Source organism: Ceratocystis lukuohia, assembly GCF_044167205.1.
Source record: "Ceratocystis lukuohia strain C4212 chromosome Unknown Supercontig7_pilon, whole genome shotgun sequence".
NCBI classification, from domain to species: domain Eukaryota; kingdom Fungi; phylum Ascomycota; class Sordariomycetes; order Microascales; family Ceratocystidaceae; genus Ceratocystis; species Ceratocystis lukuohia.
The window spans coordinates 1,767,538-1,794,999 of record NW_027263526.1 but is presented as its reverse complement, the minus strand read 5'-3'; the positions used below and the strand labels follow the sequence as shown (position 1 = coordinate 1,794,999).

At 48.1% G+C, this 27,462-nt stretch overlaps 8 protein-coding genes across 8 annotated transcripts; 5 read left to right on the top strand and 3 right to left on the bottom strand.

Moving 5' to 3' along the window:
• Window positions 1–5,369: 5,369 nt before the first annotated feature.
• HOO65_070374 (Calcium-transporting ATPase sarcoplasmic/endoplasmic reticulum type) lies at window positions 5,370–8,505 on the top strand (the record flags this gene model as incomplete). The annotated part of the gene is made up of 3 exons (XM_071004866.1): window positions 5,370–5,487; window positions 5,547–5,704; window positions 5,791–8,505. The coding sequence occupies 3 exons, from the start codon at window positions 5,370–5,372 to the stop codon at window positions 8,503–8,505; spliced, it is 2,991 nt and encodes a 996-aa protein (XP_070857092.1).
• A 450-nt stretch (window positions 8,506–8,955) lies between these two features.
• Window positions 8,956–9,632, bottom strand: HOO65_070373 (proteasome component PUP3; the record flags this gene model as incomplete). The annotated part of the gene is made up of 2 exons (XM_071005173.1): window positions 8,956–9,099; window positions 9,201–9,632. The coding sequence occupies 2 exons, from the start codon at window positions 9,630–9,632 to the stop codon at window positions 8,956–8,958; spliced, it is 576 nt and encodes a 191-aa protein (XP_070857091.1).
• A 1,141-nt stretch (window positions 9,633–10,773) lies between these two features.
• HOO65_070372 (Tether containing UBX domain for GLUT4) lies at window positions 10,774–12,298 on the top strand (the record flags this gene model as incomplete). Its single annotated transcript, XM_071005019.1, has 2 exons — window positions 10,774–10,910; window positions 10,966–12,298. 2 exons carry the CDS (start codon window positions 10,774–10,776, stop codon window positions 12,296–12,298), a joined length of 1,470 nt encoding a protein of 489 aa, XP_070857090.1.
• Window positions 12,299–12,674: 376 nt separating this feature from the next.
• Window positions 12,675–13,593, bottom strand: HOO65_070371 (60S ribosomal protein eL36; the record flags this gene model as incomplete). The annotated part of the gene is made up of 4 exons (XM_071005136.1): window positions 12,675–12,755; window positions 12,816–12,897; window positions 13,012–13,112; window positions 13,537–13,593. The coding sequence occupies 4 exons, from the start codon at window positions 13,591–13,593 to the stop codon at window positions 12,675–12,677; spliced, it is 321 nt and encodes a 106-aa protein (XP_070857089.1).
• A 1,544-nt stretch (window positions 13,594–15,137) lies between these two features.
• Window positions 15,138–15,675, top strand: HOO65_070370 (uncharacterized protein; the record flags this gene model as incomplete). Its single annotated transcript, XM_071005186.1, has 2 exons — window positions 15,138–15,481; window positions 15,540–15,675. 2 exons carry the CDS (start codon window positions 15,138–15,140, stop codon window positions 15,673–15,675), a joined length of 480 nt encoding a protein of 159 aa, XP_070857088.1.
• Window positions 15,676–16,968: 1,293 nt separating this feature from the next.
• HOO65_070369 (Lipase A) lies at window positions 16,969–17,934 on the top strand (the record flags this gene model as incomplete). The annotated part of the gene is made up of 1 exon (XM_071001317.1): window positions 16,969–17,934. One exon carries the CDS (start codon window positions 16,969–16,971, stop codon window positions 17,932–17,934), a length of 966 nt encoding a protein of 321 aa, XP_070857087.1.
• Window positions 17,935–20,083: 2,149 nt separating this feature from the next.
• Window positions 20,084–22,005, top strand: HOO65_070368 (DNA damage checkpoint protein rad24; the record flags this gene model as incomplete). The annotated part of the gene is made up of 5 exons (XM_071004963.1): window positions 20,084–20,095; window positions 20,614–20,621; window positions 21,032–21,385; window positions 21,471–21,558; window positions 21,631–22,005. 5 exons carry the CDS (start codon window positions 20,084–20,086, stop codon window positions 22,003–22,005), a joined length of 837 nt encoding a protein of 278 aa, XP_070857086.1.
• Window positions 22,006–22,946: 941 nt separating this feature from the next.
• On the bottom strand, window positions 22,947–23,906 carry HOO65_070367 (uncharacterized protein; the record flags this gene model as incomplete). The annotated part of the gene is made up of 1 exon (XM_071001316.1): window positions 22,947–23,906. One exon carries the CDS (start codon window positions 23,904–23,906, stop codon window positions 22,947–22,949), a length of 960 nt encoding a protein of 319 aa, XP_070857085.1.
• Window positions 23,907–27,462: the final 3,556 nt, after the last annotated feature.

The following is a 27,462-nucleotide window of genomic DNA, read 5'->3' as shown; positions in this document are numbered from 1 at the left end:
TGTGTTGTGCGTGGGCTTTTTTTCTGCAGCCAATTGGCACGACGAAACAACACATATATGGACGATGCTACACACCGAAAGTTACCAGTCAGCTAGGAAGAAATACTAGAGAGGAGGACAGCAGCGGCGGCAGCGCAGAGAAGCAAAGCAAAAAAAGGCTTCTTGGCTTTTAGTGGAAGGAGGAAACAAGCCCTGACTGATCAGCAGCACAAGGGCTAAAATAAAGAAAAGAAGAGGAAAGATGTAGTAGTAGACAACGAGCGAAACGAAGAAACAAGGTGAGCAGGAAGAGGCGGCGCCGACGGCGGCGGAAAGGAGGAAGAGGGAAAAAAAAATAGAGATAAAATAAGTAGAGGCCAAGATTAGATTTACTAGCTTTTTTCTTTTTTTTTCGTTATTAGATGCTTAAAGCTAGAAGCTACTTTGGATGGATGGTGAAGCCGCAGAAGCTGAAGAAGAGAGGGCGGCAGAAGAGGGATGCAAAGGCTATCAAATAATTCGGAGTTGCAATGCATCAAAATCACGAGGCGTTAAATTTGATGCGGACAAAGAAGTAAAGAATATATAGACAAGAGAAAGTGAAAAGAAGAACAAGAGAAGACTAAGAAATTTCGCAGGGCCATAACCAAGAATAAAAAGAACGACTAACTGAAGGAGAAGCCGAAGACAGAAGGAATGGTTTGTTCGCCGAGTAACTTCCCAAGAGACAAAGACGCCTCAAATAAAAACCACAGCGACGACCAGGACGGAACAGAATAGGACAGGCTGTTACATAAGTAGGCATGTAATTGTATGTATGCAAACATACTCACAATATACGAAACTACCAAGATACAAGTATACAAATATACAAAGATACAAGCAGAGCAACATACAGTCGAAAGAGGAAGGACCAGCGTATACAAACTAGGAAGTTGCACCTTTTCTTATCAAGCCACACACATGCACACATGAAAGAGAGACTCTGAAGCAGCGAGCGGTGTATTAGAAGCAGCCAGAGCAGGCCGGCAAAAAACTATAAAAATAAGAATAATGCAAAAAGGGTCAACAAGCAGCTGACTCTACTGCATGCGCAAGACTATAATCAGTAAAAAAAAATGAAATCAGAAGCCGTAGCTTTCTCATCGCTTTTGTCAATTTAGCGCGGCGTGTTCCTGCCGGTGGCAACTACTCTCCCTAAATATTGTGTCAGTTCCTTTTTGGGACAACAAGCTTGCCATGATTTGCCTGTCGAGCTTGGCGAAAGGATACATGGTACTTGGGGTACTTGGGCACTTGGGCACTTGGGCTTTGGCCCAGATGACCGCCTCTTCACCAACGTAGGAGAGACACGCTCACATAGAGAGGGGGGAACTGAGCAGTACACACGGACATACCGCGCACACGGAGAACTGCTCAACGAAGGCGCGCGGATATAAAGGGCAAGAGGCGTTCCTTCAAGGGCAGGAAAGCCATAGCTAGAGCATTGCTCCGTCTGAGTCAGTGTCTTAATTTGCAAAGCCGCAGTAGACATCACACAAGCCGCTAATAGAAAACGACTTAAAGCCTTATTACAAGTTTGTATGGCAAGAATCGCCCCCCACCCCACAATAGAGCCACAGATAACTCCATCGGGTGGTATGTAAGTACATACTTGTATCACACAGGGTGCATGAGTACAGCCAGCAGCACACTTTCATACTCATTCATACTCATGCATTCAAATATTCACAAGCCCATACTTGGGCTCGTGGCTATTCTGCTTTTTTCCATTACATAAGGTCATTGAGCACTTCACGCCTCTTGTGCCTTCTTCGGGAGTAAAAACCCTCAAATCAATCTTACAGTTAGGTTTCAAAGTCCACGTATACGATGCAATAATTGCGAGCACACCCAGAAGGACCAAAGCCTAGATTTACCACTATTCATATATCCTAAAACAGTGCTTTTCTACGACAAGCCGTGTCGTGTCTTGAGGATCAGTAGCGGCCTTCTGATTAGTGGTTGGTCAATCACGGGCGTAATGAGAAGTCAACAAGGCCTGCATACATAGGCTTAGCTTCATATTGCATACTCTCTCTCTCTCTCTCACCCACACACACACACACACACACATAGGTACACGTCTCTCCATCCTCTTCCTCTGTACTTGCGGTCAACAATTCCACCATCAACAGGCTTGCCCACGAGGGATGAAGAAAGGACTCTTCTATCTGAGGCAAAGATATGCAGCCCCATCCGGCCCTTGAGCAGCTGGAACTCCATTCCCCCTAGCCCATCCGATCCGCTATTTTCTCCGGCCTCCTCGCCACGGTGTTTTGTCACAACCAACGACTACAACACGTTGCGCACATACACACATCTATTCAACCAGCCTACATAAGCTATCCATGTCCCTATCTGTGCGTAAAGCGAAATGCTTGTCCCCTGAATGATGATGACCCAACCTCACCTTAAAGTTATCAAGTGCTTGCTACATGGGCTCAGTGTTGAGGCATACGACCTGAAATCTCACCATGTGGCAATAAATGAAGTCTTTGCTACGCTAGACAATTCATCACGGACCTAAACGATGTCGACGGCAATAAAACAGGAGGCTTCCAATTTGCACCACCTGAGCCCCAGGCGCAAAAATGGTCTTTTTTCTTCTTTTTTTGGCTCAAGGTAGCAAAGAAACCACGTTCAAAGGACCAAGGATTATTAACAAAGTTCGTTTGTCAAAGGCATAACCTGGTAGAAGGATACTGGGCTTCCAAATGCATCCTAGCCTCAAACAACTAAAATTTGGCTTCCTTTGTGTAGTTTCTATTTGTATTCTTTCACGAGGTGTTTCTTACGCTTTGCCTTTATTCCATTCCTCAACTCAGGGTCAGTGCCAAATAAAAGAGAAGGAGAACAAAGAGGTTGTGTTGCACGATACAGGTGCTTGCAGCCGCGTCATCTGGTTGTTATGGGCTATGATCAACATTTCTGCGTGCGTACACAGAGCACATGAAAGCGCTTCTATGCGCAGTAATGTAGTAATCAGTGTCCGCCGCAGTTCGTATCGTAGTGCAGATGCTTAGCTTAGCTGGAGCAATATAAGCTGAAGCTCTACCTGCATCGCTGTTCAACTACGTAGTGTGTGTGGTGTGTACCGTGTAGTGCATTCAACACCGGAGAAAGGAGAGACAAGTCTCGGGCCAACCACAACCACCCAACACCAAAGTCTGGCCTTTACCTCCCCATTCGTCATCCGGTGCAAAAAGTCCAGATGCTCTGATTTTCTCGCAGCTTTTTGTCTCAGACAACAGAGTTCCATCCATTGTCTCCTCCAGGCCAGTCCAGTTGGTCAGGTTGCAGGCCCGCTGCCTGCTCACAGCAAAGCCAGCCTCCTATCCCCCTCCCCTCCTTTACCAGGCCATCCTCAATAGGCTCTCTCTCTCTCTCTCTCACGCATTTTCCCAGTCATACAAAGTTGCCGCCTAAATCCCAGAAGCCTAAATCTGCAAAATGGCAAAAAAGGTGATAAAAAAAGAGCAAATAGAACGGATGGCGAGGAAGCAAACGAGGAGGAGCACTGGAAAATTAAACGCACAGCACACAAAATGCAGTCTCGGACAGGGGCTACCCATGGCTCTCAGCCCACCTTACAGGCATAGAAGCTTCTGTAACAAGAGTTAGCTCTGCCCTGTTGGCCCCGCTGCTGCCAGCCCTGGAGTGGGGGAAACTTGCGCCTGGACTGAGGGCCAGGCCAGGAACCGAATCCCGTGGGTAACAAACTATCAGGGCATGCATAAACAGCTCTCGAGTTGTTCTACGCCCTGCATGCCAGCCCAATTAAACAAGCCATCCTTCTAGCCCTTTTCGTCCTTTGCGATCCTTTTTGTGCTGTCGACTAACAGTGGCGTTGGCTTAGGCTCAGCTGCTGTTGTTGTTCGCTGTTGCCGTTGCTCTTTCTCCCATTTCCTTCTCTATTCTGCCCTATGTTTCCCTTGTCCCTCTCTAGGCGGGGGGGGGGGGGGGGGGCGACAAGTTTGCTGTTGATATTAGGCAAGCTATGATGTCATATCGCCATCTCAGGAGGGGCCAGCTCTAGTTGTTTGTCTTGAGAGACTCGGGCCTCTATGACATGTATACAAGCAGCCAGTCTGTGGCTACAAAAAGGAAGGCCACAACCAAACACTCACGCCATTTGACTGATGGGCGGGGTGAGTAGCTTGTTATCCAGACCTGCATGTCAGCAAGCAGCCCCCTATGTCGCACTTGTCGCTATGTTGTCCAGGCTATGCTGCTTGCTCACCGTTGTTCTCAATGGTCAATCAAGTCAATCAGCTTATGTACAGCGATCAGAATGGTACGCCCGAATACAAGCTGGTATACCAATATATGCAAATCCAGACATGAATAAGACCAAAAAGAGAAGAGTCCAAGATCCTAAATAGCAAATAGCACTGACGTGGTGGTCAGGGTTAACCCCAAGCCTCAATAATTGCAAGGGTTTTTGCGGCAGGCTGCTAAACATAGGCATAATAGGTGCCCAAAACAATGCCGACTGGTTGGCGCCATTTCTCACTACACAAGGTAGGTATTCTAGATGATTCTCGTTCTTTTTGTTGCTAAGACATGGAAATTGCTTTTTGTATAGAAATAGACAATATGAAACAAGACGAGAAAGAAGGCCTTGCTAAGTCGTACTAGAGAGCTTGTGGTTGTTATGTAATACTACAACTAACAACCTTTTTTGTTTAAGCTTTCATGAGTGTCCCAAAGAAAAGCAAGGCAGCCCTTAATAAGCCCTGGGATCGAATCTCTAACGCATGCAGAAGGCGGTCACACTTTTCTGCAGGGCAAAATTCTCCTCACCGCCTGTGTAGCTAGTCTAAGAAAGAAGCTTAAACGACACGTTCGCCATCTGACGATAAGGCGGAAAAGAGAAGCATCCATGATAAAAAAAAGAGCGACAAAAAGCGTCACCCATTAACTCCTGCGTTTGCCGTATTTCGCTTCGCGCCCGTCTATCGTTCAGGCCCTTTGTTTTTGCCATCTATTGTGTGCCTTTTTTGCTTCACGCACGCACGCACGCACCAAATAGCTCAGGTAAGCTGCTTGGAAGTTGCATCATATTTCTGGGCTGGAGCTTTTGCATGTACTTGTACTTGTACATGCATGCATTCATTTGCCTGCACAGTCTTTGCGCCTCAGGCTCGCTCAATATCCCATGCTAACGCTAGCATGCCCTCTTAGGATCTGATTCTGCGTATACTTGTTCTTCTCGCATATCAACATACACAACTCCCTGATACACCAACTTTGTCTCACCACCCGCACATCAATTACACCACCAACAACGGCCGTCTCCCCCCCCGTCATATCTAGCCCTTGGCCTCTGAGCCATTCTCTCGTTCACAATGGAAAGCGCATTCGCTAAGCCCATTGAGGACATCTTGTCTGCCTTTAATGTAAGCGCAGACAAGGGCCTCTCCGACCAACAGGTCATCGACCTTCGCGCTAAACATGGTCGTAACTGTATGTTATTCTCATTCCTATCGGAGCCGAGATGAGTCCCTTCCGCTAACATCACACAGCTATTGCCGAAGAGCCCCCCACCCCCATTTGGGAGTTGATTTTTGAACAGTTCAAGGACCAGCTTGTCTTGATCCTTCTTGGCTCTGCTGCTGTGTCGTTTGTTCTTGCTCTGTTTGAGGATGAAGGCGGTCTAGGTGCCTTTGTCGACCCTGCGGTTGTACGTCTCTTTCCCATTCTTTTGTGTTTCTCTCTTTCCATTGCATGAAACTAACGCCATCGCGCTGGTGGTTGTCTACATACTAGATTCTCACAATTTTGGTTCTTAATGCTGTTGTTGGTGTCTCCCAAGAAAGCAGTGCCGAAAAGGCCATTGCTGCTCTCCAGGAATACTCCGCAAATGAAGCCAACGTAATCCGCAACGGCCATGTATCTCGAATCAAAGCTGAGGAACTTGTTCCTGGCGATATCATTACCGTTACAATTGGCGACCGCATCCCTGCCGACTGCCGCCTAGTTTTTATTGAAAGCAACAGCTTTGCAGTTGACCAGGCCATCCTTACTGGTGAGAGCGAAAGTGTAGGCAAGGACGATGACTTCGTTCTTGAAGACGACCAGGCTGTCCTTCAAGATCAAATCAACATGCTCTTCTCTGGAACTACCGTTGTCACCGGCCGTGCTCGTGCTATTGTTGCCCAGACTGGCTCTTCCACTGCTATTGGTGATATCCACGAAAGCATTACCGCTCAGATCTCTGAACCTACCCCCCTCAAGCAGAAACTCAACGACTTTGGCGACAGCCTTGCAAAGGTCATCACTGTTATCTGCATTATGGTCTGGCTGATCAACATCCCCAACTTCAATGATCCCTCCCACGGCAGTTTTGCCAAAGGTGCTATTTACTACCTCAAAATTGCAGTTTCCCTGGGCGTCGCTGCTATTCCTGAAGGCCTGGCTGTTGTTATCACCACCTGCTTAGCCTTGGGAACTCGCAAGATGGCCGCTAAAAATGCTGTTGTTCGGTCTCTGCCTTCTGTCGAGACTCTTGGCAGTTGCAGTGTTATTTGCTCTGACAAAACTGGCACCTTGACCACCAACCAAATGAGCGTCAGCAAGGTTGCCTTCCTCTCGGAGACTGGTTCGTCGCTAGAGGAGCTTGACATTAAGGGATCTACCTTTTCTCCCCGTGGAGATGTCCTTAGCGCTGGCCAAGTTGTCTCTGACGTCACTCGCTCCTCTGCCACTGTTCGGCAAATCGCCGAGGTTGCTGCTCTATGTAATGACGCTCGTCTTGATTACAACGCTGCTGCCAGTGTCTACACTAGCATTGGCGAGCCTACCGAGGGTGCTCTCCGCGTTCTTGCTGAAAAGCTTGGTCCTTGTGCTCCTGAGACCGCCCAGCCCGCCGACTGCGTTAACCACGCTAGTTCTCTGTATGAGCAGCAGTACCCCCGCCTGTCTACCTTTGAGTTCTCCCGTGATCGTAAGAGCATGTCTGTTGTTGTTCAGGCTGGATCGCAAAAGAAGCTACTCGTCAAAGGCGCACCTGAGTCTGTTCTAGAACGTTGCACCCATGCTATCCTTGGGTCTTCTGGTACGAAGGTCACCCTGAATAGCCAGCTGGCTGCTTTTATTTCTGCTACTATTACCGAATATGGCAACCAGGGTCTGCGTGTTATTGCTCTTGCCAGCGTTGATGATGTCTCGTCTCACCCACTGATTTCTACTGCTGGTACTACTGCCGAGTATACTCAAATTGAACAGGGGCTCACCTTTGTTGGTCTCGTCGGCATGATGGATCCCCCTCGTCCTGAAGTAGCTGGTTCCATTCGCCAATGCAAGGATGCTGGTATCCGCGTTATTGTCATCACTGGAGATAACCGCAACACTGCTGAGAGCATCTGCCGTCAAATTGGTGTTTTTGAAATGGATGAAGATCTCCACGGCAAGAGTTACACTGGCCGCGAGTTTGACAACCTGTCTACCTCTGAGCAGATTGAAGCCGCTCAGAATGCCTCTCTGTTCTCTCGTGTTGAGCCTGGCCACAAATCTAAGCTGGTTGATATTCTCCAAGGCCTTGGTGAAGTTGTTGCCATGACCGGTGATGGTGTCAACGACGCTCCCGCTCTCAAGAAAGCCGATATTGGTGTCGCCATGGGCTCTGGTACTGATGTTTCCAAGCTTGCTGCTGACATGGTTCTGGCAGACGATAACTTTGCTACTATTGAGCTTGCCATTGAGGAAGGCCGCTCTATCTACAATAACACCCAGCAGTTCATTCGTTATCTAATCTCCTCAAACATTGGCGAGGTCGTTTCTATTTTCTTGACTGCTGCCCTTGGAATGCCCGAGGCTTTGATTCCCGTTCAGCTTCTTTGGGTTAACTTGGTTACCGACGGTCTCCCTGCCACCGCCCTCTCCTTCAACCCTCCTGACCATGACATCATGAAGCGCAGCCCCCGCAAGCGCGACGAGCCCCTAATTGGCGGTTGGTTGTTCCTGCGTTATCTCATTATCGGTACTTATGTCGGTGGTGCTACAGTTGCTGGTTACGCCTGGTGGTTCATGGTCAACTCCGAGGGCCCGCAGATCTCCTTCACGCACCTGCGCCACTTCCACCGCTGCAGCACTGAGTTCCCTGAGATTGGTTGCGCTATGTTTTCCAACGACATGGCCAAATCCGCATCGACCGTTTCGCTATCTATTCTTGTTGTTATCGAGATGTTCAACGCTGCCAATGCGCTATCATCTAGCGAGTCATTGTTCACGCTGCCACTGTGGAAGAACATGATGCTCGTTTATGCCATCATCTTGTCTATGACACTGCACTTTGCTCTGCTCTATGTACCCTTCCTACAGTCTCTCTTCTCCATCGTACCGCTCAACTGGAACGAGTGGAAGGCCGTGCTTGTTATTAGCGCGCCGGTCATTCTTGTCGACGAGGTTTTGAAACTGGTGGAGCGCCGCTTCTTCACTCACTCTGTTACTGTCCGTGTCTCTGACAGTAAAAAGAAGAATTAAGACAGAGGAAAAGAAAGGGAAAAAAAAAGAACACCTTGTTTCTTCTACTGATCCAATCCAATCTTTTTTATGAAGAAAACAAAGAACTTCATGTACCAATAAATTTAACCACCATGTCCTTTCTAGCTAGAAGAAATGCGTGCTGGTAGGTGCGATTGTTATAAAATAACAAGATTTACACGTCTACATAGTCCTCATGTGATGCGATACATTGTAAAAGCTACCCATATCATTTAGCATGTGTAATTGAGCAAAATGAGTCATGAATTGTCGTTTATTTGATGAACCGCATCTAATGTTATCGTATCTTGGTGCGTATTCGACATACGGAAGAGGACTAGCTTCCACTATTATCCCAAAAAAGGGCTGTTGGCAGAGCAAATGCCTCATCCCCCGTGCGCTTCCTCTTTGCTCGCCCTGTCTCCTGTCTTGTTGCCTAATATTCTAGGCTTAGTCTTGTCTGCTCTTGAGTAATCTTAGAGTCACCTTATCCTTCTCAATAATGTACACGTGGGCACCCCAGCCGGCTAGGGCGTCTCGGTCAACAGCGTTGAGCATGGCCTGTGATACCGTCTCGAACAGATCCTGGGGGGCCTAGAGAAAAAAAGTAAAATGAAGAGTCAGCAAGCTATAGGAGATGGAGAAAGAGACAGACAAGCAAGCTTCCTACGTAGCCTGTGTTCATGGATACATACCAGATCCGGCTCCCATAGGCTTTCGCACATGCCAAAAAGCTGGTCGGATGCCGTGCCCGACACAATAAAGTCCTTTGCAAAGTCAATGCAGCCAATGCTGTCGAAGCCGCAGATGAAAGGTTGAGATGTTTTAGGGTCTAGACCAGCAACGACAGGGCTGACAAAGTAGGGGCCAAAACGCCGCTCATAGAGAGACGAACTGACCATGTTGGCAAAGGTGCGCGGGGCAATGTTGCGCTCCTCGCGCAGGCGGTACATATTGGTTTTGTAGCGGAACAGGTCGCTAACTGTATTGACATCGGTGGCCAGGCCCGTCAAGCCTAGGAAAACGTCGCCGAACTGAAATACCTTGGGAAAGTTGTTGGATACCGTCAGAGCTTGTAGACCTAGACGCAGATCGCAGGCAATGGCCACGCAGTCCTTGCCAACCATGGCCACGCAGGCGCCACCATCTACACAAAAGAGAGAGAGAAGAAATGTTAGAGAAGACCGAGTTTACTTTGACGTTTTAGAGACGACACTGGGTGGCTCCGGTACATAGGAGAGTTGTAGGTGGGTAAGTGGGTGAGTGTAGCGTTAGCTTGAGCTAGAGAAAGACGAACTTATCGAGAAAGGCGATGACTATCATGGCAAAAAGGAAAGTTAGCACTCGCAACAAAAGAAAAAAAATGCATCCCATCAAGATGTCTGAAGACAAGCACGCCTGACGAATGACGATAGACGGAGCTTCGGTCATGACCAAGCAAGCAAGAGTCGCCTTACCATGATGTTTGGAGCTTGTGTAAAGAAAGAAAAGCAATGCCGATAGGGAGCTTTATCAGGGCGAGAAACGAAGGGTCACGTCACGTCAATAGTGTTAAGCAAGAACAAAAGCAAGAGAGAAAAGCGAATAGGCTAAGATAAACTTGTGATTTGACTATTGCTTCTCATCAAAGCAAGAAGGCTACTAGTATCTGGCGAAGCTTCACCTCTACAAGGCAGACGGGCCCTGCGTAGACAATCGGCTGATTTTCGGTAAATATATGCTCTAGCCCATTGATTGGCCAAAGCTGGCTAGCTCCTAATCACCAACGTACGCTGGATGCCTGCAATTTGTTAGCTGGTTGTAGGGGGTACGTTGCATACTCGGGTTTTTTGCAACTAAGCACTGCCAATCCCAGGGTAACCGATACCTAAAAACAAGTACAAAAGGTTTACAGTAAGGTAAAGATGAGGTCAAGGTAAATGGGAGTAAACCCCACAAAGTGGGGCTCACAGCGACAAAGCAACATGAAGCATTGTTGATATAAAAAAGACTTAGCTTTGCTTCACCTCTTGTCGTATTGTTGATGACCTCTGCTTAGCCCGCGCTGTTCTTTTTGGATTTTAATATTGCACGTTCACTATAGCGTTATTTTAGCCTTCTCGTTTTACAACCTTTCCTTCTAGACGCTTCCATCCGTCCCACCACAAACCTACACTACCAAGCGAGCATCGTGATAATATCATAAACTGGCTTCGATATCTAGTTCTCAAACCGCTCTCTTTCTACACGAACCCTACACTCCTTAATCGCCGGCTCATCTCCAGTTCAATGTCTTCTCACGTTTGGGTCCTAGGCTCCGACCTGAAACGTACTCAGGTTAAGGTGACGCCCAGCACTTATCTTTCGGATGTTCTTGCTGAGGCCTGCAAGAAGTTCAACATTTCTAGTGACAAGTATCAACTCAGGTACGGCAAGCCCCAGCATTGCTCATATATTCTCGTGCTAACCAATGGCAAACAGACATAACCAAAAGCTTGTCGATCTCTCTTCGCCATTCCGCCAGTCCAAGCTCACCAGCGGTGCCAAGCTTGACCTTGTGGTGAAGCCCAAAACCCCGTCCATCGTCAGCGTTGCCATCCAGCTACCGCACCCAGAGAGTACACAAATCCCCGCCGGCCGCATTATCTCCAAGTTCCCCAGTACCTTCACTCTATGGCAGGTTTTGCGACAGGTTGAGAGCGGGCCTGCTAATCAGGGCAGAACTCTGAGAATTACCGATCGTGCTACGCCAATCAGTAGTACTAGCGGGGCTGGCCAGTTATACTACGAGATGCCGACACTTAACATCATGGGCCGCGAGTTCACCACATTTGCCGATTTCCAAAAGACGCTTTCGCAGTTAGGGTACAACTCTGGGAGCGTCCTCATGCGCTTGTCCTTCAAGGTAACAGATCAACCGCTTTTCTCTGCTATCGAAGAGATCAATGCATATTTCAAGGATGCTGAAGAAAAGACGGATGAGACAACAAAACATGAACAAAATGGATCCCAGTCCCCCGTGCTCTCACCAGAAGACAAGGACATATCCACAGCAGATACCCTCAAAAACACTATCCCTATCAAACCAGAGCCAGTTGAATCAGATACTGTCCCAAAATCAGAAGCCAAAGGCCCAGACATCCAGAATCTGCCTGCCGATCCTCTCCAGCCTGTTGGAATCTTTTCCGCCCCAACAACATCTACACCTGCCGCAGCGCTTATGCCCGTTGAGGATACCGATTTCATCCCAACTATCGCCCATGCCCAAAGCCATCAAGCCCAGCTCATGCTCCAATCGCAAAATAAACGCCTTCTCTCCGATTTAGAACTTGAACAAAAAGCCGCAGAAAAAGCTGCCAAGTTGGCTGCTACCAGCACCGTTTCTACCAAAGTGCGCTTCCCTGACAACTCCTCTGCTCAATGGAACTGGGGCCCCAACGCTACTGGCAGTATGCTTCACGCTGCCGTGCGCAAACAGATGGCTAACCCATCACTGGCCTTCCGTCTGGTTATGATGCCTGGCCGCACAGCTATCCTGGACGACCAAAAGACCCTTATCAAAGGCTACAAGCTTGTTGGTGGTGTCGTCGTTACCTTACTTTGGGACGAAAGCGTGCCCAAGGATGCACGCACCAAGCAGTTCTTGACGCCAGAAGCTTCTCAGCAAGCTCAAAAGATTGTTGTGCCACAGCCAAAAGAACTACCCGAGTCAGGACTAGATAACGAAAAGCCAACCATTGTTCAGGCACCAAAGAAGGAGAGCAGCGGAGGGAACAAGGTGCCCAAGTGGTTTAAACTCCCAGGCAAGAAATAAGACTTGGAAACTACTAGAATAGTTAGACGTTAAGAATATATGCAATACAAAGGAAGCCCTCACTAGCATTTTGTTCCATCATAGCTCAGGCTAGCATTGATCTCAGCAGAAGATGTCAAATTTGTACAAGGCGCGAAAACAAAATATGAAAACACTGAACTTTCCCATCATCACACATAATCAAAAGCTTGCAGGTCACAAATCTCACATGACATAATCACTCAGCTCCAACAAGTAAATTCTGTAATTTTGTTTTTAATTGGCCTTTTGTGCTGTCATTCCCAGTTTTATTAACCCATTTTATGAATGTCCTTCCAACGTCATCTCTTCATACTAATCAGTTAAAAGAGAGGTTCAGAAACATAGGAAACTGCATTTAGTGGCCAACGCGACGGGCCTCAGCGATGACGCGGGTCATCTCATCGACCTTCTTCTTGGCACGGCCGAAGGTTCCGAGCTATAGGTTTTGTTAGTATGGTGTTTCAGACATTATGTTATGAGTGGCGGGTTGACTGACTCTCCGCTTCGCCAGCTTGCGAGCACGCTTGTCCTTGGAGTTACGCAGCAGCTCAATAACGCGGCGCTCGTAAGGGGCCAGACTGCAAGATAATACAATGTTAGTTGCCGTAGATCAAAATAATAAACGTTGTAAATAATAATATTTTGAGGGCATGTTATGCCCACTTGCTTATGGGGGGGGACAAGAAACTTACCCGGAAACCTCCTTGACGACATCGCGGACGAAAGCAGTGCGCTTGCTCAGGTGACCCTTGGTGCGGGAGATGCGAGCCTTCTGGACGCGGGGGGTGGTTTTCTATATATGAGCCGTCGAGTCAGCGTCCATCGTCTGCGTTAAGGTGGCCCAAAGCAGAGACTAACGAATTCACACCGAATCGCACAAATAATCGAAGAACGTAACAAGCAGCTTGTGACTAGCCTACATGGCAGGCGGCGGCATAAATGGTACGGTTCAGACCCCATTTGCTCGTCTCAGTTTGCAAGTAGCTGGTCAACAAGCCATGTAGCTCTCGTGCGTTGTGTTCCGACTCGGTGTTCAATTCGCTTGTCTCGCTGTCGTACCCGAAAGCTTCTAGTCTTCGTTGTTTCCAATGCCTCTCGACGCAAGATTTCGCTTGAATAGTGAGGCACTCGTGATCGAAAACTTCTCAACCAGCAGTGACGGGACGAGGGGAGGTGGGCAGCAGAGATCCTCCAAGAGGTGAGACTTCGACACGTACGTGACCATTGTTCAGGCCAGTGGCCAGACCGGTGCGGATAGAAGCTTCCTTAGACATTTCGATGATGTGTCGTCGAACCGGAGAAGATGTCGATTTGGTTAGCAAAAACTATTCCCAGCCCAGAAGCGAAACTCATGAAGTATCACTATCCTACGAATAAAAAAATAGTGGGTAGTGAAAATGTGGGTCAATTTCCAGAAAAAAAATTACTTGTGTGCTCACGTGACCATGGGGCTAAATATGTGGCGTCATTCACATGTGGCGTAGCCATCAGGACCCACAAGAAGCCGGCGTTAATCACTCTCCCTTGTTTCCTCAATTCATGAAAAACAGCCAATGTCAAATAGGCCTTGTTATCCCTATCCTAGATGAAAACAATTGGATGTCTAGGGGTTTTCTCGATATCTTGTGACATGTCTGATGTTTGGCAAGACAGACCGAATAGTGACATGAACAGTTTAATCAGTAAAGGTCAAAAGGACGAGCGTCCCTGTCAGTTTCTTCAAGCTCATATTATTAAGCGGCGCCATGTCTTTAGCCCAAGTCTCTGTGGAACTCCAATACGCCCCCAGCACCAAGACCACAAAATATTACGCCATGAGCCGATTAGCAACGTTGCGCTAGAACCATTGATCCCGATGCTGAGCGGAATAGCTAGCCGGTTACCACTATACAGCTCCTACGCAAGGGAAGGGATCGAAGCAGGAGGTCGGCAGAGGCCTGAATACCCGCATGCCTTTAAATCCCGTCAATGGCAATGTGTCAAGGGATCCGTAGTCTGCAATGGTTCATCCCGTCACAGTGTTGTCGTTTTAGGACACTCAAGGGAGACTCAGAAGCCAGACAGAACGCATCTCAGAGACGCAAAACCTTTGCATAGCTGCCAGCTTCCCTGCTGATACTTGCTTTGGGCCTTGAGCAAAGACACACTAGTACTTCAAGAAAGAAGGCTCTCGGCTACTACATTACACAGCCTCTTCAACTCTTTTTCGGGAACAAGGCCATCTATGTATGCACGTTGTACACTTGGATGCATTTGTCCGTTCCATCTCGTTTAAGTCATGCTCTCGCGAGGTATTTCTGTATTTTTGTCATGTGAGATCGTATATGCTACAGCCTGGTAAAAAGCTGGGCTATTCCCTTTTGCTTGGCTTTCTGACATCCGGCTTAGCCTTCTTCCTTTTGCAGACCTTAATGCTCAAGTGCGGAACTCGGGTGTTAGGTGGAAGGCTTTCCATGCCCTTTTGTTACTCATGAGACCCATCAAAGGTCCGAATTGTCGATACCGCTGTGCGAGGAAGGAGGAAGAATGTTTGTTTTCGGCCACATCAGCTTACACTCCATACTAAACACTCGCCTGGATATTTTGAAGCTATTGACTTGTAGGTACTAGGGTAATCAGCCAACAATCTATGTGATGGCTTGAATGTATTGAAGAGCCCCCTCCTTACTAAATATATAAGTCAGCCCAATTCCACCTTGCCATCAATTTCTTTATTCACTTCGCCATCTCCTCTCACATCGCAACTATAATATTATCTTTTATCTTGTCTCCGTTCGTACACAACATCACACGTACATATATTCATTTCCACTTCACAATGCTTCCCAAGGTTTTCTTCTTTGTCCCCGCCATTCTAGCATCCGCTGTTCCTAGGCAAGACAGCTGTGCAAGTGATCGTATGCCTACGAAGTTCGTCATTGATAATCTATCCGGCACTTCCAACGACACTGGTGCCAGCTTTATTGATCTTACTTTCACTTACACACCCTATTCATCCTCCGGTGTCCTTTCTCCTCCCGTCACCTGCTCGTATGACGCTTCAACTCAGCCTGTCAAGATCCCCGGCCGTTCTAACCGCTGGGCCTGCGAGGACCCTCTGGTCCAGTTCCTCTATAGCTCTGGTCGCCTCACCATGGTTCAGAAGACTTGCATTCAAAATGGGTAAGCTTTTGATGACCTTCACACGTGTTAAGTTGCCGGTCCTAACGATGTGTTGTAGATCTCCTACTATTGAAGCCAGCGGCAGTGTTAATCCTACTTTGGGGTGCACGCGTAGTTTCCCAACCCATCGCTGCTTCAATACGCAAGTCAACGGAACTTTTGTCAGTCTAGCACCTGCTCCTCCTTCTTCGTGAGATTCCATGAACGTTTTTCACCCCATTTATCATATTACATGACGCTTTTTTTTTTGTTTTGGGGGTCTTGTTGAGTTTATTCATACCCTGAGAAACTTGGGGTATTTAAGAAATCGGACATCCCATAGCTAGTCCATACATACCGCCTATAGCACACACATATACACACAAACGCTAAATAATAATATCTAATATCACTCATTTTCATATCATTTAAAATCAACCTCATGGCTGTTAAGTTAAAGCTGCAAGTTAAAGTTGAAGCTATTGTTGGTTCGTGCATTGTTAGATCATGTAACCCTAGTAACCCTATGTTTCGAGAGTAACTTTATTCTAATCTCGCACAAATCATAGACAATGTTAAATCGGTCATACCCAAAGGTTGATGGGACAAAATGAATAAAATTTGTATCTTAATATCATAGTATTGCCTACGAAATATAATATGTATGGTAATTTATCTTGCTTCTCTCACGCAAATGTTGACATGAAATGTGCAGATTGTTTCAATCGCGAAGCCAAGATAATATGCGACTGACCAAAACTACCTATCCAGTCTAGTGCAGGCGCTATTCTAGGGAATGACCTCATCAGTATTTTGTTCGTGTAATGATTTACCCCAACATTTAAAAAAAGCCAACCGCCACTGAGGAGAAGCACGTTTCCAAGCACCAACAAACTGTACCTATCTCATGACGAAGCATCAAGTGACCTGAATTATTGACACACTGGAAATAGCGCCTGTATCGGATCGAATATAAATTACAACGCGTATCTTCTAGTTTAGAGTGTAACGCGCTCACGATCACTTTATTGCATTATCGTCAATCTGTTTCCCATTCTACGAAAAAAACCGGTTCTGTCATTTAGTACCGTGGCCGCCTTGCTACTATTCTCTTTGTCATTTCAATAGACTAATGATTCATTATCGCCACACCGAAAATTTACCCAACTAGAGAGCAAAGACGACATGCTAAAATGAAGATTATTTCTATTTTATGTACCCTGCTATTGGCTTTCCCACAACATGTGTTAACAGTGAGCCACCGACTCGACAATCAACGTGTAGCCAGCGACGTCCCGATTTCATCAGCTGTTCATACAGAGTCGGTACATGATACTAAGACATCGCGGCAAATACCACTAAGGCTTTTTGCTTCACTTGAGCGGATGGCGCGATTGGTTGACATTAGTTACTGTGTAGGCACGACAGGTATAAACAAGCCGTTTATATGTGCAAACCGATGCCGAGACTTCCCCACCCTAGAGCTGGTCAAGACATGGAACACAGGAATGTTGATGAGTGACAGCTGCGGATATATTGCGGTGGACCACGGGCCGAACAAGGCCATCATCGTGGCATTCCGGGGGACCTACAGCATCACCAATACCGTGGTAGACTTGGCAACGGTTCCGCAAGACTACACGCCGTACCCCGTCCCAGACAATGGCGATGACGGCCAGGCGCGCGAATATCAGTGCCAGAACTGCACCGTGCACTCAGGGTTCTTCTCCTCTTGGAAGAATGCCCGTAGGTTTGTAGTGCCACAGCTCAAGCTCCTACGTGAAAAATACCCAAGCCATAAGATTCACCTTGTAGGCCATAGCTTGGGCGGCGCGGTAGCAGCACTAGCTGCAGTTGAACTAAAAGTTGGGCTTCACTGGGACAACATTCTTGTGACAACGTTTGGAGAGCCCCGCGTAGGAAACAAAGGTGTTGCAGACTTTGTCAACCAGGTATTTGGTCTGAATGACACTGTTGCTGATGCTTCAGGCCCAGAAGATTGGATATTCCGCCGAGTTACCCACACCAACGATCCAGTGCCTCTCTTGCCGCCATCGCAGTGGGGATACCGAGCGCATTCGGGTGAGATATACATATCCAAGTTAGAGTTGTACCCCGATCTCTCTGATGTGCGAGCATGCTTGGGCGCGAATGACCCCACGTGCATCGCTGGCAATGAGGAGTCAGAAATCAAAAAGAACGTTCTAGCTAAGCTGGTGCAGCAGGCTAAGAACGGCGACGACGAAGACAAAAATCATAATGATGATAAATATGCGCCCAATAGCGCAGAAATTTGGGTGCTCGGGAACTCACGCAAGCCTCGGCCTATTAGTCTCGGGATGCCAACGCTCTGGGAGTTGTTCTTTGCCCATCGTGACTATTTCTGGCGATTAGGCCTATGCGTGCCAGGAGGAAACTTTGGGGACTGGGATAAGCACCATTATTACCTAGAAGACAGGAGTGACGAGCTGTAATAGGCTGGCTGGTGAGGCTACGGGTTGCGTTTTTATTTTATTTTTATTGCGCTTTTTAATATTGATTGGTCCATGGCTACTATGTTCTTTACATTATACACACTTTTTATGTCGTGAACGAGATATTCCCTGTCTATATATGTCTACAGTACATGCTATGAAAGCCCTGTGCTTCCGTGGTGACGTTGTGTCGACGCCTAAAATTGAAGCGGCAGCTTTGTTGTCCCAATTCCAGTGGATATGAAGTTGTCACAAGCCAAGTTTCCAATCCTGGATTTTGGTCTTTCCTGCAACTGCAGCCCAAGGCTGACCCTGGCCTTGGCCTGACTTTTGTTTTGGTCCAAGTTTTTATTGCGAGCCTTGACCTCTAGTCTTGGTTTCTCCCTCTTTCTCCCCTAAACTACCCCTCTCACCCCTCTCCCCTCCAAACCCACAATTGAGGCTGAGGTCAAGTAGTAATGGGGGGGGGGGGGGAGAGCAAAGGATTAGGTTGTGTTACAGCTTAAGGCAAAAGCTGACTCAGCTAGAAGCTGCCTGGCTGACAACAAGAAGTCAAACTTGGTTCAGGCAATGAAAAGAAAGATAATAATAAGAAAGGCATATCGAGCCGGAAGGCCAGAAGGGGAGGAGGGGTTCAACAACGAGGTACAAAAGAAGGGAAACCCCGACTCAAGCGCTGCAATTTGCTCAGCGAATGGCACTGCCTTTTGGCTTGCGCCTTCTGGCTTAACAGGGCATCAGATCAGCCGCCGATGCCAGGTGTAATTTCCTTTGCTAGAATTGGGGCACACGCTGTAGGTTGGCATGAGCAAAAAACCAGGGGATTTACAGGATTACAGGAATACAGGAACACAGAAATCATGATAAAACAAGCCCCGCTCCAGGCGTTTGGTTTAGGTACGTGCCAAATGCCCAGAGTTTGAGTAATGAAAAAAAAAAAAAAAAAGACAAGCGAAGGAAAGAAGTGGCCGCTGGAAAGAACAGCACCAAAGGAAAAGTGTCAGAGCTCAGACTTTGGCTAGGGTTCGTCATCCTGCAACTTGGGCGCAATTATAGCAGTAAGGGAAGGTGCAAGCCTTGAGGAGGGGATGTGAGGAGAGCGGACAGGAGAAGGAGAGGGAGAGAGGAGAGGGAGAGGGGGGCAGAGAGAAGACAGGAGAGGGGTTGAGCCGATGATAATTTCTCAGGCTGTTTACTGGAGTGGAAATGAAGGAGAAGAGGTGTGGCCTTTTAATGGCCCCCAAGCTCTGTCTGTCATGAGCATTGGATGTAATGGAGCATGATAGCAACATGTGCTGTGCGTGGTACGTGGTGTGGCTTTCTGACTGTGGCTTGATTTATCTGTTCGTCTCTAGCCTGATTTGCTCCTATATTTACTTTGTACTGTCTACAGGCGGTTTGATGCTATCTGCTATCTCTGGGGCGCCTCTAATATGCGGAGAGTTTGTATTTGTGTGGTAGTTGTCCCGTTGTTTGTCTACATGTGCTGTACTTGAACGGCGCCTGCCTGCAAACACTTGTTGTATAGGTGGTGCTACACATGTACACCGGTATCGTCTCTATTTTGCTACTACCACTGTCGTTTGCCTGTTTCTAGGCTCTTTTCGTTTTTATCGCTTGTTCTGTACCGTCCTGTGTCCTTATTGTTTGGTCTATTGGAAATAGAAAGACGTCGCAATCTGGCACTCACGCCCCTTTTTTCCTTGGGGCGGCAGGCGCAGGTGGGTTGGTTGGTTTGTAGTACCTTCCCTTCCTCCCCTCCTCGTTCCCCTCCAGCCAGCCAGAAAGCTAAGCTAAGCTAAGCTAAGCCAAAAGGTCAGCCAGCCAGAAAGAGGAGAAGGAGAGGAGGCTACTACTTTCTGTCCCTTTCTTTTTGGCTCACCATTCCTTGCCTTAATTTTTCCCTCTTTTTCTTCTCCTCTCCTTTCCGTTCTTCCCTCTTCTTATTTCTTTCCTTCCCTTTTTTCCTCTTTCCTTTTCCTTTTTGCCTCCTCCTCCACCCAACACAACTTTTCCAATCCTAAATACCCAACCAAGCCTTCTTTTCTTTTCATCTCTGTTTCCTGAAGCCTAGGCCTTCATCCATTTCTTTATTGTCCTTTCACGACTTTCTCTTTATTTTTTCACGATAACTAAACAAACAAACAAAATGGCCACCGAAGTGAGTAACCAGAATTAACAGCATGACATGGACGAGCTCCTATTCCTGCTATCTATCATCTATCTGCTCTGTCTTTACTCCACGCTGGACGCTTGCCCCAACACTCTTACTATCATTATCACCCCTCTACCCTTCCCTAAACCAACTGTGTCGATGCTGTCGTCATTACTGTCATCCCATCGTTTTCGGCCAGGCTGTTTGGTTGGTCTGTGGACTTTGTCTGGATGCGATGCGACTGCATCACTATGCCTTGGTCTCTTCCCAGGAAAGGAGTATCTGCCACGAGAGCATCAACATGCAGGCGCATGATAGCTGCCTGCCTGGAGAATAATGTATAAGGATCTTTCCATAATCATTATTTTCATGTTCAGTCTTTCCTCGCTGGAGCTGTAACGGCGGACTTTGTTTTGCTGTCGCGGCTACGGTCAATTGCCCCTCATTCCTGCATTACTACGCAACACGTGCCTATTTCTCTGTCTAAGCTACAGCTTACTGACTTTTTCTTATCTTTTCTGCAGCGTGAAAGGTTTGTCCACAATCCGCCAGCGTCTCGAGACTAGTCTTCGCTCTTCCGATGCTATCCTCGATATGAACAAGAGCTTTTTTGTTCTCCTCGATTCCGGTTTCAAGCTCCTTTTTCTTTTTTCTTCGTGACGTCTTTCGACACGCACACCCTATGGTGTCGCGATGATGAGGCTACCTGGCAAACGCCTCCCCTTTCCCCGCCTTTTCCCCCAAGTTGGCCTAAGCATTGCTTGCATATGCTAGGATTCGACGACTAATATTTGGACGACCTTGCTATGAAGAAGGCTGGCTAATAACGAAGTCGAGAGGGGCTTGAAATTTCACGAACGAGAATTGTATTGGGAATCAGAAGCAGTCTGCGAGGCCTGGTTATCCCTTTTCTAGTTTTTATTGTTACTGACTCTCATGCAGCAAGACTTTCCTCGCCCGTCTGTGCGAGCAGGCTGAGCGTTACGATGAAATGGTCACCTACATGAAGGAGGTTGCCAAACTGGGTGGCGAGCTTACCGTGGATGAGCGTAACCTGCTGAGCGTTGCCTACAAGAATGTTGTCGGTACCCGCCGTGCTAGCTGGCGCATCATCTCCTCCATTGAGCAGAAGGAGGAATCCAAGGGTTCTGAAAAGCACGTTCCTGTCATCCGTGACTACCGTGCCAAGATCGAGCTGGAGCTCGAGCAGGTGTGCCAGGATGTTCTGGACGTGCTTGACCAGTTCCTGATCCCCAACGCCGCTACTGGCGAGTCAAAGGTCTTCTACCACAAGATGTAAGTTGTGCACCATGAAACGAGTAGAATGACCACCACATACACGATCGCTAACCAGGTTGACTTGTTTTATTTGGTAATGTAGGAAGGGTGACTACCACCGTTATCTGGCCGAGTTCGCCTCCGGCGAGAAGCGCAAGGGCGCTGCCACTGCCGCCCACGAAGCCTACAAGGTTAGTCACTGCCTCTTCTGTCCTGGAGTAATCGAAACAAGACTAATTTGTGTTTTGCCTGCCATTTTATAGAGTGCAACTGATGTCGCTCAGACTGAGCTGACTCCCACCCACCCCATCCGCCTGGGTCTTGCCCTGAACTTCTCGGTCTTCTACTACGAGATCCTCAATTCTCCCGACCGTGCCTGCCACCTGGCCAAGCAGGCGTTTGATGACGCTATTGCTGAGCTCGACTCGCTGTCTGAGGAGTCTTACCGCGACAGCACGCTGATCATGCAGCTGCTGCGTGATAACCTGACTCTCTGGACTTCTTCGGACGGCGCTGAACCTGAGGCTGGCGATAAGGCTGCTGCTGATGCCTCTCCCGAGGCCGGCGCCGCCGCTGCTGCTGAGGGTGAGACTAAGGAGGAGACTAAGGAGGAGACTGCTCCCGCTGCTGCTTCGTAAAGTAAACAGTTGTTGTGTGTGTGCTCTGGTGTTTTCTTCTTTGTCTTCTCGTTTACATATTCCCCATTTAGCGGCTTTAGTACCGTTCACATGACCCTTAACTACTAAATCTTTCTTTTGATCAAATCAAAGCAAGTCAAATCAAATCAACTACAACTGTCCAAAAGAAGAAGAAAAAAATGTGGATGTAAAGGTGCTTATATATGGCGTGGGGGCCTGTCTCACTGACGTCATTGTAGTCCCAGCTATAGATGACGGGAACTGAATACAACCATCAAGGTAATGCCATACGTGAATATGAAAACAAAGAAGATGTGGTCAAAAGAGAGGTTCGAGTGATATAGATCAGGGTAATCCAACAGATGTTACAGTGTGCTGTTCTTTACACGTCCAAAGGTAGAGAATATTTAGAACGGCAGTTTTTTACTCTATATGTAAGTCAAGTATCTGGGAAACCATCCAGGAGTCTATAGAGAATAAGTGCAAGGCAAAAGAAGCAAGTCAAAGACGATATCTGACACAGGATATATGAATATAGAAATGAATAGGTGAATAGATGGTAAAAAAAAATAACATTAAAAACGAAGCTCTTGGTATACTACAATGCAAAGATGCAAAGAAAGGGCGACAATGAAGCAGAACTTGAAACGCCACGCTAGAACAAGAAAAAAAGGGAAAAAAAAAAGAAATAAAAAGCGAAGCTGAGGCCATCATACATACAAGACAACAAGTGGGAACATGACAATCGAAAGAGGAAGTACATGCGAGATGGAGTGAGGGAGGGAGGGATAAGGCGTCGTCAACAAAGGAAAGGGGGGGGTCAGAAATGAAGTGTAGTCGGTCTATGGAAAATAAATAAGAAAGAAGAAGAAAAGAGAGGCAGGACGGGGAGAGCGAAGAACCGAAGTAGCAGCAAGTGGACAGGGAAAACATGAGATGTGTTACAGTGTGATAAATGGCGTTGATTGCGCCTGTGGAAGCGTATGTGCTTGTGTCTGTGTTTGTGTCTGTGCCTGAGCTTGAGCCTGAGCTTGTTGCGTTTTGGCTTGTGCTGCAGCCTCATCCCCGGCTTTGGCGGCGTCAGCTTCCATGCGTTGTATAGCTAATTGCTGTGTCTTTAACAGCAGCTTTTGGGCACTGCGAAGACGGGCCTGTTTTTCCTCGATCATACGCGAGCCCTTTATGCGGTGACCCCCGCCGCCGGCACTAGAGTCCGAGTACGTGTCGTCGTCCGAGTCCAAGGCGTCTGAGATGTGGAGGTTCAGTGCTACAGGCGGGATTATGGGTGGTTTCTCGTCGACTCCCGGGACGGCGACGGCGACAGAGACGGTATGGCGACGACGAAGCTTGGCGCCATCGTCATCATTCCCAATATCAGAGTTATCGCCGGCGTCGGCGCCAGCGGGAGAGTCATGGCGTGAGCACGCAGCAGATGCGGCGTTAATGCTAGACGGCGGCCCGGATGATGGGACCAAGTCAGGGAACTGGTCAAGCGGGGTGTTCAACGAAACGCTGAGCGGTGGTGCAGCATTTGTGTACATGTTGGTGTGCTGAGGCTTTGGTGGCAGGTTGAGCCACCGACGCCATCGGCTGGTGCGGCGTGGCTGCTCAATCAGGGCGTGCATGTCCAGCGGCGGGCTGGGTTGCAGGGCAATACTGAGACTGTGGAATATCCCAGAGGCAGAGGTTATAGAGTTCATACCAGTGGCAGCGTTGGTGCTAGGATAGTTGAAGAGACTTCCAGAGCCATGGCCGGTTGTTGATCTTAGTGACCCGGAGCTGGTGCGCGGGGGCGGCGGAAAGGTAACTTGTGTAGCGATAGGAGAGGGACAGGAGCGGTGAACCTCATTGCGCCAGATATGGATGCACTGTAATTGTGCTGGGGAGAGATAGATGGACATGACGAGAGGGCAGGAGAAGAGAGACAAGGTATGTATCACAGAGTAGGGGGAGCAGGATGGATGTGAGACACAAGTGATGGGTGATGGAATGGAAACAGATAGATAGAGATCGGAGCGTCGTTGAATTTTGTTTGGGACTTGGGCTAGCTTTTTTTTTTGGACTTGTCGTCGGGCTTCGTGACTGATCGTAGATGGTCGTTTTGGGTATAGTGGAAGACTCGGTTGCGGGATCGTGGTGCAACAGTAGAGATGAGGGAGAGAGGTGTGTAAAAGGGAAACCACAAATGGAGGACCAAGTCAATAGAGAGAGAGGATATGGTAGAAAGAAAAACGAGAAGCTTGCTTCATGCGATGCAAATGGGGAAGAAAATGGGAAAGCCGGTGAACATATAACAGATGCAAGCGAACAGGTGGAGAGCGAAGCTGCAATCTATGTATCCCAGTGCACACACGCACACAGCAGCAACAAGCTGGATTTCAGAGCGCTCGTTTAAAAGGGATTTCGGAGATGGCCTTGAATTGGGGAGAAGGAAAGAGAGAGAGAACGAGAGAAGAGAGGCCAGGGTGTGTGTGGATGACGAGGACGAGGATTGGAGGAGAGACGGGGGGAGAAGGGATAAAAAGAGGAAGAAAGGCAGAAAAACTCGTGATAAAATATCGGAAAAATACATATGAAAAAATGGGGTTTTTTTTTCCGCCTTTCAATATGGGCACCAATAAATTGCTTGTGCCACAAGCTGAAAATTGCACAATAGTTGAAATGAAAAGGCCTGTCGTCCTCCCCACAACGCTGATTAAACCAGGGCCTTCATCACACAAGTTATCCCGAGGCAGCACAGCAAGCAGATGTGAATTATCAATGGGATTGTTGGCTAGTGGAATTGTTTATTGTTAATTGGATCGCTGATCTCTTTTTTTTTGGGGGGGGGGGGGAGGAGGTTTAGGGGAGAGGGAGAGAGACGTAGTATTAGTGGACAGCAAGAGAGACAACAAGACAACAGGGCAGCAGGACAGGGCCAGGGTAGAAAGACAAGACAGAGAAAAGCGCACAAAGAAGAAATAGCCAGGGGACAGATCATATCATTTGAGGCAAAGTAAGAGACAAACCAATACGTGATGGTGATGACATGACATCGGAGCTAACTCAGCTGTATCTTAATTCCTGACACAGACAGCTAGAGCGCGTGCTTGAGCGCTCTAGTTGCTCTTTAGCGGCTAGTCTAACCCTGTGTTAGGGCCTAGCTATCCTACCAGAAGCACCAAGATCCGGCAGCTTGCAGCAGCTGGCGCTGTATTTCCCGTGTCTCCAGCGCTCTCAGCGATCCTTCTACTACTACTAGGCACTGTAAGCTGCTCGCCTTCCTCTTCCCTCACCATGGCTTATATAATTATTTAGCGTTTTTCAGCCCAAGTCTTGGCCTCCCCCTTTCCCTCCTATGACGGCTAGACTGCCACCACCAAGTACCTATGTCACTATGCTCTAACGCAGCACCACGGTGAGTCTGCTCCCAAGCTCTGGTTTTACAGCTCTCCTCCGGGGTCAAAGCTGAAGCCGTCCTTGCTCGCTGGCCAGCCTGTCTATCCAGACCGTTGGATCGCCCGTTGAGTTTTGAAGTGAGTCTTGAACTCGACAGTTAGTCAAGACTAGGGGAGGGGGGAGGGGAGCTGGGCCGGGTTGGGCTGGCTAGGTTTCCTCTTTGCTTACCTGCTTGACCCTGTTGCTACTGTTCCTCAAGCCTTTGGTAGCATAGCAACAGGCAAAGGCCAAGCTAATAGAGAAAGAATGCCTCCTCTCGCCCACCCGGTCCTCCTTCGCATACTCTTCGGCTTCACTCCCGCCAAACTAAGCTACCCCCAGCCCAATAGATTACAAATTCTCTTTGATCCCTCCATGGCAAGCAACAAGGCATCATTGACAACAAAACAAGCAAGGCTCAGATCAGTCTTTCGCTTCGCCGCGTAGCCTTGAACCAAATCCAAATGGCCCCTCCCTTTAACCCTTTAACCTTCTAACAGCATCTGTTATACACTCGGCGTAGATCAGGTTCTCGACCACCTCGAACTGTAGCCTTGACTCGCAGCCCCAGATCAGATCTTTGTCTGTGAATCAATGACGGGGAAGGCGGAGAATGGAGAGCAAGTGGCGCCATGTTGGGCAGTTCTCCGTCCAGTTTGATGGATAGGCAAAAAACGATTTGCTCAAGCTTCAAGGCATTTGTCATTTTAGGCTTTTAGGCTCGGGGCATTGCATCGACATCCAGCCTTCCGCCTGGCTAGATGGAAGGAAACAACTGACCCAAAAGCACAGCGCTCTCTTTTCCAGTCTTCCCTCTTGACTTGGTCGCGCAGAGACATGCAGAACTTGAGACAAAGACCCAGCCAAACATCAAGAGGAAGCATCGCCAACATATCTCAATTATTCCACCACCTTGCCTTATCCTCCTCCCGTCCCTGACTCTCCCCCTCCTCCCGTCCCTGACTCTCCCCCTCCTCCACCATCCCCTCCCTCTGCCGTGTCTCTCTCTCCTCTCTCCCTGCTCACTAGTCCCTAGCCCGGCTTTGACCGAGCAAGTATGTACGTAGATAGCCTGTCTTTTTAGTTTGTTCAGGGGACAAGGGACACAAGGAACAGGGTCCCTCTGTCTCCGTCTATCATTTCTCCTCTACTTGTTTTCGTAACCGCCTACCTTATCGTTGTAGAGACAGTCTCAGCCCCAGTCCTATTCCTATCTGTCAAAGAGGAAAGGCACAACTACGTAAACCAGGCCCAGTTAGGCAGGCAGGTATATCATGACTTCGGCCAAGTCCGCGCCAACGCCACTTGTGACAGCGGTCAGAGAGAAAGCAGACAGATGAAAGCAGCACCGTATCTCCCCTATGCTCTCTCCTCCATCTTCCGCACGCCGTTGACCCAACGCTCTCTCACCCCGTCTCTCTTCCCTCTTTTCTGTCTCTCCTCTATCTTCCAACCGGCCGCTGATCTTTTGATCTTCCTTCCATACGTCTCTATTCTTCTTTGTCCTTGCATTCCTCCGGCCGGAGTTTCTGCTCTTGTCCACTTGTGATACCACACATAATTCCAAAAACTACCACCCTTCAGCTCCTTCAACAACCAAGAGCCCCCGCATCCAGTCAACAGATATAACACTGCGATCACGTTCATACTCGTTCGTACGCCAGGGAATTTTGATCACCGCACTCGGCCCTTGTCTCGTCGCTCAGCTTCGTCTATAAGTAAGCAGTGCTGTAAGCTGCCCCTGTCTCCTTGCTGCTAGCCGCCCTTGTCTTGTATCCTGTATCTATCAGCCTGTAAAAGGTCCTACCATCTAGCACAAGACCTGTAAGGGCCTACCTGGCAAATCCATTATTCAAAATATCTATTGGGTGTTTGCTACGGCCGTATCTCCACTGGCCTGATCTTTCGCTAGATTTGCCTGGCACAACTTGGGAGACTGGCAGAAATTAGTAAAATGTTGTCACATCATCAACGTGCGAGGATCTTTGATAGTGACTAATGTTTTCTCCTTTTCTTAGGGCTAAAACCCTTGAACATATA